The sequence below is a fragment of the Piliocolobus tephrosceles genome, chromosome 8 (assembly GCF_002776525.5).
Source record: "Piliocolobus tephrosceles isolate RC106 chromosome 8, ASM277652v3, whole genome shotgun sequence".
In the NCBI taxonomy this organism is placed as follows: Eukaryota; Metazoa; Chordata; class Mammalia; order Primates; family Cercopithecidae; genus Piliocolobus; species Piliocolobus tephrosceles.
In genome coordinates this window covers 119,825,857-119,837,122 of record NC_045441.1, presented here as the reverse complement: position 1 = coordinate 119,837,122, position 11,266 = coordinate 119,825,857, and the positions used below count along the sequence as shown (strand labels likewise).

At 42.9% G+C, this 11,266-nt stretch overlaps 1 protein-coding gene across 2 annotated transcripts in view; it reads left to right on the top strand.

The window, feature by feature from the left end:
• The window catches only part of TSGA13 (testis specific 13), an 18,886-nt gene that overhangs the window by 4,339 nt on the left and 3,281 nt on the right, over positions 1 to 11,266 (top strand). For both annotated transcript variants that reach the window (XM_023207848.1, XM_023207847.1), the window contains 3 exons: positions 2,333 to 2,404; positions 3,654 to 3,866; positions 10,140 to 10,282. In XM_023207848.1, coding sequence (XP_023063616.1) covers positions 2,333 to 2,404; positions 3,654 to 3,866; positions 10,140 to 10,282 — 428 coding nt within the window. The remainder of the gene's footprint in view (positions 1 to 2,332; positions 2,405 to 3,653; positions 3,867 to 10,139; positions 10,283 to 11,266) is intronic.

Genomic DNA, 11,266 nt, shown 5'->3' with positions numbered 1-11,266 from the left:
GAAGCAGAAACCTATCTTAGGGAGTAAGAGCGTGTCAAATCCTAACTTACGCAGACGTTACAACTACCTCTTGTAGCCAAACTCCAATGGGTATCTTGGTTGTTTTCCTATGTTTACCACATTCAAGTGAATTTTCCAGGCCAACTTTTATTTAATCAGCCACAGATAGTGAAATTCAACATAACAAAACTAAAAACACATTCCAATTTGGACAATCTTGTGGGTTTAGTCAACTGCTAGAGGCTAATTTGGAACAGATATGCAATACTTCAGAAAACTTCAGGAGTAAAAACATTTTCACCAGGGACTTTCCCCCTAAAATTATTTAAAAAAAAAAAAAAAAAAAACCTATAAAAGAAAAGGTCTTCATACCTTTCTCCCAAATAACTTTTTGCTAATTTCTGTGATTCTAAATACGTCATACATTTCATAGTTGTAAAGCAGGTTTTTCATAATATATTTGTTTTCAACAAATGAATTTCAGTTTTCCATAAGGTGGCAAAAATTAAATAATTGAGTCTTTGGATCCATCCCACCATCTCATAGTTCATCCCACCCTCTCTAAAGGAATTTGTGGAGTGGCTTTGCTATGCTTTTTCCTGCTCCTTTTCCAACTGCCAAGAATTGCCAACTTCTGGCCTTTTATTCCTGGAGCATAGCAGGATCTCCTCTTATCTCACAGTTCTGTCCCATTCTGACTGCTTCCCTCTTCTCCATTAGCCCTCTTGCTTTATTCACTTTTCAGTGCATGTTCCCTTTCCTCTGTACACACCTTACCATACTGCCTCCTGATGGGGGAGGTATGGCAATCTTTAGAAATGCTGAGCCAGGCTGGGCATGGTGGCTCACACCTGTAATCCCAGCACTTTGGGAGGTCAAGGTAGGAGGATCACTTGAACCCAAGAGTTAGTCAACACAGTGAGACCCCCATCTCTACAAAAAATTAAAAAATAGGCCAGGCATGGTGGCTCACGCCTGTAATCTCAGCACTTTGGGAGGTCAAGGCAGGTGGATCACTGGAGGTCAGGAGTTTGAAACCAACCTGGCCAATACGGTGAAACCCCGTCTCTACTAAAAATACAAAAATTAGCCGGGTGTGGTGGTGGGAGCCTGTAATCCCAGGTACTCAGGAGGCTGAGGCAGGAGAATTGCTTGAACCCAGGAGGCGGAGGTTGCAGTGAGCCAAGATCATGCCATTGCACTTCAGCCTGGGCAACAGAGTGAGACTCGGTCTCAAAAAAAGGAAAAATAAATAAGCAAATAATAATAATAGCTGGGCATGGTGGCACGTGCCTGTAGACCCATCTACTCGGGAGGCTGAGGTGGGAGGATCACTTAAGCCCAGGTGTTCAAGATTACAGTGACCTATGATTGCACCAATGCACTCCAGCCTGGGGGACAGAGTGAGACCCTGTCTTTAAAAGAAAAACAAAAACAAAAAAAAAAAAGAAAAGAAAAGAAAACAGAAATGCTGATCCAAACACAGGATTATGAGGCACTCTTCTTTTTTTCTGATTTCTGATTATGCTAAGCCAGAAGAAGATAATTCAGAGCTTTTATCTCCTTGTATTCCTATCTCCTTGATTCATCATTAGACAGGGCTATGCAAGAGGAGAAGCAAGAACACTAAGTCAGCAGAAAGGGAATGGAAAATGCTCAGCTCCTCTACTACAAGATATGACACTCAAATAATCCACTAACATCCAGGACTACCACTAGCCCAAAAAAAAAAAAAAAAAAAAAAAAGCAAATTCAATTACTTTTTGCAACATTTCTGGAAGAATTTCATACTGCAGAGATGTTCAAAATTGCAACATGCACTGCTCTTCCTTTTTCTGTGAGTAGGCTGGCTGCCAGCTCAGTTGGCAGAGTTGACCCTATGGCCCCCTTGCACCCATAACTTTTAGGTTAATGCCCTTTTGAAACTTGCTTTCCTCCTTAAAGATTTGTCCTCCGTGTTGATTTTCACCTCATTTCATTCCTATAGCTATGGAAAAGGCAAAAGAAAGAGGTGACTCCTTGGAAAGAGTTGTCCCAGTCTGAACTGATGCTGCCCTACTCTACTTCCCCTCCTAACGGCTTTCCCTGACACTTCATAAGGCTGGCCCCATTTCCGCTGACAAATGTCACGGTCAGGAGGTCTTAGAATCCAGGTCTCCTTGCTGGGGCCCTTGTTCTGGAAATCTAGAGTACAAAACCTGAAGCACACTGTACTTCTCACTTAGTGTAAGTTAGAGACCAGTTCTCTAGTGAGACTAAGGTGAGGTAAGGAATGGAATACTGTTTAGGATAGGTGCAACTTCAAACCACTAACTTTGATTATCCTCTTTAGATTTTTGATGCAGTCGGGCGATCAAAATTTGTTCTAGAAAACCTTCGGCATTACACAGTCCATCCAAATTTGGTAGGTAGAAAAAGCATTCCCCAAGATCTCTAAGGGGAAGTTTCAGCAGTAGTGCAGATGCCCACTGCGAGTGTCCCTAATGCCTCCCAGTGTCCCCAGCTTCTGTGAGTGGGCATACTCTCAGGACAGGCAGGCAGAGCTGCATCTAGGTTACGATGCCAGAGGCAGTGCTGAGGATTGGGGTGGCAAAGTGGGAGACGAGAACTGGGAAGAAAGTGGGTCCCCACCGCTGATTTGTTTTAAGTTGAGAAAACATATTTATGACTAGGGAAAAAAAATATTTATGATCCATTTTCTCCCTTTCACTTCCTTCCCCCCAACCCTCTGCCTTTCTCCTATTGAGAGAAAGGCAAATTTAGTGGGAATGCCCCTTCTTCACCCATACCTTAAGTGACATGCTATCTTTTGTGGCTGCTTTTCTTTTAACATTGTGCTTGTGAGTGCATGTCAATGTGGTTGGGCCTGAGAAATGTTGATGTGTGGAAGACGTAAATATGGGAAGGTGTTGCACTTGGCTGTGCCTACTCCCGAGGAATTCCTTGAGCAAGATTTGGTCCTTGGTAGCTTTCCCCCTGTACCTTAGAGAGAGTTGTAGAGACAAGGCCAATTAGGTTTAGCCATGTAGAAACTTCTCTGCTTGTCCCATTATATTGGAAGAATTAAGTTACCTGACTCCTTTTACCATGGAACCTTTCCATTGCATTGCCCCAACCCCTTAATGTATTTTCAGGGGAATGCCCCAAGGGAAGAGAGGGACTGAGAACTTCAGATAGTTTCTGATTGATAAACACGTTTTAGGGCTGTGTGTGATGACTCACTCTTGTAATCTCCATACTTTGGGAGGCTGAGATGGGTGCATTGCTTGAGCCCAGGAGTTGGAAACCAGCCTGGGAAACATGGCAAAATTCCATCTCTACAAAACAAAAACAAACCCACAAAAATCAGCTGGACAGGGTGGCATGTGCCTGTAATCCCAGCTACTTAGGAGGCTGAGGTGGGAGAATCACTTGAGCCCGGGAGGTCTAGGTTGCAGTGAGTCATGATCATGCCACTGTGCTCCAGCCTAGGCACCAGAGTGAGACTCCGTCTCAAACAAAACAAAAACAAAAACAAAAACTCCACAAATTTTGCAGCAAGTTTGTCCAACTTCTGTTCTTACCTCACAGAAGCTAAATATTAGCCAACCGATTTGTTAACCTGCTCTTGGCCTAATCTCTTTTTCTCTCTGGAAACCTTTCTGTCTGTTCAGGCCCAGTACTATAAGCCTCTGAAGGCCACTGCACTGCAGAAATTCCTGGCTCAAAACAGGAAAACCACCAGCTTCATGTTAAAAGTAACAGAGTATGACCAGGATAAGACCTTACTGATTATGACCAACAACCCACCTCCCTGCTCAATCACCCATCAAGACACGGAGAGTGCACCAAAATACTTTTCCAAGGAGTTACTGCTCAAGGTCATGGTAAGCAGAAGCCTCCTGGAACCCGAAATGTGAACCCTGAAGAATTAGGAGTTAGCATTGAGAAGGAAGCTAACTTAACATGAAGAATAGTACTCAGAAAACCAACTCTTAATTTGTTTGTTTGTTTGTTTGAGATAGGGTCTCACTCTGTCACCCAGGCCGGACTGCAGTGGCAAAATCACGGCTCACTGAAACCTCGACCTCTTGGGCTCAAATAATCTTCCCATCTCAGCCTCCTGAGTAGCTGGGGCTACAGGTGTGCACCACCATGCCTGACTACATTTTTTAAAAATTGTTTTTGTAGAGACGGGGGTCTCACTATATTGCCCAGGCTAGTCTCAAACTCATGGCCTCAAGTGATTCTCCAGCCTCAGCCTCCCAAAGTGCTGGGATTATAGGTGTGAGCCACTGCACTTGGTCTATCTCTTCCTTCTTATTCCTGATCCTATGCTTCACAGAACAGCATCTGGAGAACCTGGGATTCAGAATTCAATAAGCTTGGGTACTGAAACTTCATTGCAGGGAGAAAATGGGGTCTCCATTGGAAAGTGTTCCTCTTTGGCCAAAGATATTTAATTTGTAACTAACAAAGGGTAGACTAGTCACTGACTTTCTAGTTGAGAATAAAGTAGTAAAAGATGAGTCAGGAAATGAGGAATAAAAACGGTGATGAATATGTAAATGGCAAAGGAGTAAAGAATGATGCTTTGGTACACATTACTTTCGGGTTTCAGAGGAGGGAGTTTACCATCACAGTAGTCAAACCTTTGAAACCCCTTTATAGACTAAAGAAGCTCAAATTCCATTCAACAAGCTATTGCTAAGGATACAGTAAGCTAAAAAACAGAATATAAAGATGATTACAGGACAGTTTCTATCTTAAAGGAACTTGGAGACTAATAGGAGAGAGATCAATAAATGAGATATGTAAAAGTAATAGAAGAATATACAAAATACAGAAGTAATGTAGAATACAGTATTTCCGTTGGGAAAAAGGGAGTGAGTAGGGAAGTGACCCATGACAAAAGAACAGGAAAATATCAAATCAGAGGAAAGTGCAAAAGCATGAAGACATGGGAAAATGAGGTGTATTCAGGAAGACGTAAGAGAGTAAATGGCAGGGCCATGTGCGGTGGCTCACACCTGTAATCCTAGCACTTTGGGAGGCCGAGGCAGGCAGATCACTTGAGATCAGGAGTTTAAGACCAGCTTGGCCAACATGGTGAAACCCCATCTCTCCTAAAAATCCAAAAATTAGCCATGTGTGGTGGTGCATGCCTGTAGCCCCAGCTGCTCAGGAGGCTGAGGGAGGAGAATCGCTTGAACCTGGGAGGTGGAGGTTGCAGTGAGCTGAGATAGTGCTACTGCATTCCAGCGTGGGCGACAGGGCAAGACTCCATCTCAAAAAAAAAATAATAATAATAAAATAAAAAATTTTAAAAAACAGAGAGTAAATAGCAGGAGACAAAAGAATGTAATCAAACAAATTTGCATTTTAGGAAGACTGTTTTGGAGGTTGAAGAAAGGTGCATTAGTAATTGTGGAAGAGACAAAACCCAGAAAGATAAGTTATGATGTTACTAAAATAGTCAAGGTGAGAGATACTGAAGACTTCAACTACATCATTAGCAAGGAAGTAGAGAAAATTGAATTAAGAGATATTTAAGAATCAAAACCTGGCTGGGCACAGTGGCTCACGCCTGTAATCCCACCACTATGGGGGGCCGAGGCGGGTGGATCACGAGGTTGGGAGATCCAGACCATCCTGGCTAACATGGTGAAACCCCGTCTCTATTAAAAATAGAAAAAATTAGCTGGGCGTGGTGGCAGGCACCTGTAGTCCCAGCTACTCAGGAGGCTGAGGCAGGAGAGTCACTTGAACCCAGGAGATGGAGGTTGAGCTGAACCGAGGTTGCACCACTGCACTCTAACCTGGGTGACAGAGCGAGGCTCCATCTCAAAAAAAAAAAAAAAGGAATCAAAATCTAAAAAAGGTCTTGACAGCCTCAAGAGTGGGTCTAATCTAACAAGAACAAATTAAATAAATGAGTTAAGTGAAAGTGCAAACAAAGGATTCTAATAGAAATTTTATGCTGGGCATGGGATTACCCAAGTGAGACCCTTATAATAAAATGTGGTGAATTTAGGGTTAGCGTTTCCATAGTTGCTAGATGGATGACAGTGAGAGATTCTCCTTCAAGTGGAAGATAAAATGCTAATATCCAATGGCATATACTAACAAAGGAGTTAATGAATTTACTGCATGTGGTCTCTTAGGTCTCAGAATTTGTGCCCTTTTAAGGTAAGCTCAGTGGTAGTTTCTCATGGCAGTGGGTGAACCATACATTGAGAAAGGGATAAATGCCAGGCCAGGATTGCCCTGCTTAATGTGCAGAAGGAAATACAAAGCTATCATATAAACTGGGTGCAGGAAGAGCTTTCTTCCAATAGCCTGTGCACTCCGTGAACCCTCCAGTTCAGATGCGGAACCTAATCATATTGATGAGGAAATTGTGGTACCAGTTAAATTGTACTAATGGATAGAGTTAAGGCTCAAAGATCAGCACCATGGTACTTTTATAGGGCTATCTGACTGGAACAAGCCCAAGAAGATTGAAACGTCTGATACCTACCATGCCTCTTATTTTATTTTATTTTATTTTATTTTTTTGAGACGGAGTCTCGCTCTGTCGCCCAGGCTGGAGTGCAGTGGCTGGATCTCAGCTCACTGCAAGCTCCGCCTCCCGGGTTTACGCCATTCTTCTGCCTCAGCCTCCCGAGTAGCTGGGACTACAGGTGCCCGCCACCTCGCCCGGCTAGTTTTTTGTATTTTTTTAGTAGAGACGGGGTTTCACCATGTTAGCCAGGATGGTCTCGATCTCCTGACCTCGTGATCCGCCCGCCTCGGCCTCCCAAAGTGCTGGGATTACAGGCTTGAGCCACCGTGCCCGGCCTACCATGCCTCTTTAATATTCCTGCAGCATCCTTTCCTTCCCTTGATGGACAAATGTGATAATCTTTTGTAAACCTAGAATCATATACAAGAAAAGCATTCTTTGCTATGCCTAGGCATGCATCCAAAAAGAGAGGGAGTTCTAGTAGGCAAGTTGTGGAATGTACTAGATAGATCTATTACAGTGATTGTTATACTAACAGCCCCTTCTAAGTGAAACTGACCCTACCACAGTCTCCTGAGTAAGGGAACGTCCTAAGAAGTTCTAGTTTGTACAGTATAACTCTGTCCCCACTCCTAGCTGAGACCAGAGGAGGATATCAGACCCAGCAAAGCAAACTTCATAGGCTGGGTAGTGACCTGTGATGTGGATTGGTACCCTAAAACGAAAACAAACAAAAAACACATCAAAACAAAAACCAACCAACCTACCAACACCCAGAATCCCCGAGCTAAGATTCTTGTTTCCAGGCCTCTGATTTGAGAAATGAAAAGATCGAAGCAGTAGCAATGAAAGCTGAAAGGACACATAGAGTGGGACTAGAAAAGCCTCAAACCGGCCGGGTGCGGTGGCTCACACCTGTAAGCCCAGCACTTTGGGAGGCTAAGGCGGGCGGATCACGAGGTCAGGAGATTGAGACCATCCTGGCTAACATGGTGAAACACTGTCTCTACTAAAAATGCAAAAAATTAGCCGGGCATGGTGGCACATGCCTGTAGTCCTAGTTACTCGGGAGGCTAAGGCAGTGGAATTGCTTGAACTCGGGAGGTGGAGGTTGCAGTGAGCTGAGATTGCGCCACTGCAGTCCAGCCTGGGCGACAGACTCTGTCTCAAAAAAAAAAAAAAAAGAAAAGAAAAAGAAAAGACTCAAACCATGAGGAAGAAAGGTAGTGTGAAAAGGCCATGAAGTAGAGTCTGGGAAGGCTGAAGTTATAGGGAAGTAGGAAGTAGAAGTAAACAAGCAGAAGCTACAGATAGAAAAAAACCACACACATATATATATTTATTTATGGAGTAAAGGTGAGGAGTGAACAAGGTAGAGGGAGAAGGAAGCAGATGGGAAGAAAGTAGGAGAAACGTGTGAGTGATACGTTTGCATTAAGACAGTGGTCCTTCGCTAGTGTTATCTTGGATTCCAAATAACTTTTCAGTTACTGTTTTTCTGATATGAGGTCCAGCTCTCCTAGAGTTTGGCTCTTCTTCTGGCTGGATAGTTATCTATATCTTAGTTATTAGGCACATGTGCTCTTCCGGTAAAACACCTGTTATTTAAGATAACTCAAATGGATTTCTTTCCCTTGAAATTATTAGGTTGGTGCAAAAGTAACTGCAGCTTTTGCCATTATAATTGCAAAACTGCAATTACTTTTGCACCAACCTAATACAAGTGCTTAAAGAAAGTTCAGAATTGAAAAGACGGTTCAGAAGCAGCAAGTGTTAAAGACAAAAAGGCTTTAAGATTCTGATAGCAAAAGCTCAATATGTTAATCAATTAGTTTGGTCATTTATTCATTCAACAAACATTTATTGAACATCTACTATATGCCAGGCACTATTAGGGGTGCTAGGGATATATTAATGGCTAAGACCCAGTCTTTGCTCTAATGAAGCTTAATTCCAGTGACTTAGACCACAAACAAATGATCACACAATGTATAATGTGCTGAATGCCATGACAAAGCAGGATAAGGAGATGGAATGTGACGGATGTGAGTGGCAATGTTAGATAGTGCAGTTAAGAAGGCTCAGCTGGGCATGGTGGCTCCCCACCGCCTGTAATCCTAGCACTTTGGGAGGCCAACGTGGGCAGATCACGAGGTCAGGAGTTTGAGACCAGCCTGGGCAACATGGTTAAACCCTGTCTCTACTAAAAATACAAAAATTAGCTGGGCGTGGTGGCATGCACCTATAATCCTAGCTACTCAGGAGGCTGAGGCAGGAGAACTGCTAGAACCCAGGAGGCAGGGGTTGTAGTGAGCTGAGATCACGCCATTGCACTCCAGCTCTGGGTGACAGAGCAAGACTCTGTCTCGAGAAAAAAAAAAAAAAAAGAAGGCTCTCAGAATTGATGACTTTTGGTTGTTGTTGTTGTTTTATTGAGACGGAGTCTCACTCTGTTACCCAAGCTGGAGTGCAGTGGTGTGATCTTGGCTCACTGCAACCTCCGCCTCCTGGGTTCAAGCAATTCTCTTGCCTCAGCCTCCCGAATAGCTGGGAAAACAGGCACACACCACCATGCCTGGCTAATTTGTTTGTATTTTTAGTAGAGACAGTGTTTCACCATGTTGGTCAGTCTGATCTTGAACTCCTGACCTCAAATGATCCATCGCTTTGGCCTCCCAAAGTGCTGGGATTACACATGTGAGCCACCATTCCCAGTCGACTTTTGAATAGACACTTCCATGGGGTCAGGGGATATGCCATGCAATTACTACACTTGGCATATTGTTTTCATTTCAGATTGCCGTACATCAGTTAGAATATGAATTGTAGCTTTCTCAAATGAGATTAAAAAAGAAAAAGGAACCCAACGCCATGTCCTATGAAAAAAAGTTCAAGACATTGGCAATGTTTAGCCTGGAAGAGACAGAGCTTAGGAGGAATGTGATAGATTTCTTCAAAATGTTTAAGGACTCTGTGGAAGAAGGACTAGATTTGTTCCTTCTGGACTATAGGGTAAAAGTTACAGGGAGATATCTATCGGCTGATCAAAGGTGAAATCTTTTTCTTTTCTTAGGTATAGAAAGATTGATCACTTGATAGTGAGATTATGGAGGGGCTAGGAGGGTCAGGTAAACAGACTGGATGACATAAGATTCTTTCTGAAAGACTCTGATTCTATGACCTTTAGTAATGATATAATTATTACTTCACAACATCCCATTCCATGGCCTTCTCATTAAGGAGAATGGAATGTGGATGAGGTAGCCATCTCCAAGAAAGGAAGGTAAAGTCCCATGGATCTATTTCCCAATTTATTGCCAAATGTTTAGTTTCCCAAGGACTTCACTGGTTGAATCCTTCCCCAAACCGGGTAACTTTCTTTGCCATTCACTTCCAAGGGCCAGCAGGCAAATTTAATCAATTACTTAGGAAACTGAACAGGCTTTGGACAAGTCATCTGTCAATGAAAATAGTGTTTTCCCTCCCAGGGAATGGCTTCCTCTGATTCTGGTTTCTGAGTTCCCACTTCCCCCTCTGACAGGTTTTGTTGCATCATTGTAGGGGAATTGGAACTTAGTCCAGGAACGCGGTCCAAACTTAAAATCCCAAGAGACTCAGCTTACTCCCTTACTCTTCTTCCCTCATTTCCCTACAGGAAAGTCATCATCAGCACAAACCCACTGAGAACCTCTGGCTGCCCCGCATGCCTCAGAAGAAAAAGTTAAGATCTAAGTTGAAACCAATCTTCCCTTTGATACTGTCGGACGATCCTACATCCAAGAGAGAACAATGGTTTAGGTGAAATCTTGCTGCTTCTTGTACTCACTTTCTTTCCTATCTTTTCCCTATTCATGTTTCTGCTCTAAAAGGGAAGTCTGTGTGTCTTAGAGGTATAAAAGTCTCTGGGATTGGGGTAGGGAATGGGGTAGAAGGGGCTTGGAATAAATTTAATGACATACTCTTTGGTTATACAACTGCATGATAATAAGATACGACTTCCCCTACATGACCCTAACCTCACTTACACTCGAATCAAAGAGAAACAGTCATGCAAAACCAAGGTTTTGCATTAGCAATGGTTTCAAGATTGAGGGGAAATATTCCAAGGTCTGTGCTTTGAAGAAACAGAAAAAAAAAAAAAAGTACCCTCAGTACAAGTTAGGCGCTATATTACAGGAACAATGTGCTATGAGAACACATTAGACAAAAGAGGTTTTATTTTGTCTAATGTCTTTTGTCTACTTACAAGAGCAGCCTATGTGTAGTTTAGAGAGGAGAGAAGAGATTCTGGAGTTCCTTCAAAGGTTTATTTACAGTGCTAAGTTCAGAAGCATCCCTTGCCATGGAACAATACTCCTACTTGGCACCAATCAACAGCCTCCTATCATTGTCTTGTCTTCTTCGAGAATGTAGCCAACTTTAAAGTGAAGGCTGGGCGCGGTGGCTCATGCCTATAATCTCAGCACTTTGGGAGGCCAAGGTGGGCAGATCACTTGAGCTCAGGAGTTCAAGACCAGCCTGGTCAACATGGTGAAAACTGTCTTTACTAAAAATACAAAAATTAGCCAGGTGTGGTGGCAAGTGCCTGTAATCCCAGCTACTTGGGAGGCTGAGGCAGGAGAATTGCTTGAACCTGGGAGGCAGAGGTTGCAGTGAGCCAAGATCATGCCACTGCACTCCAGCTTGGGTGACAGAACAAGACTTGTGTCTCAAAGTCAATACATAAAATAAAATAAAATAAAATAAAATAAAATAAAATAAAATAAAATAAAATAAAATAAA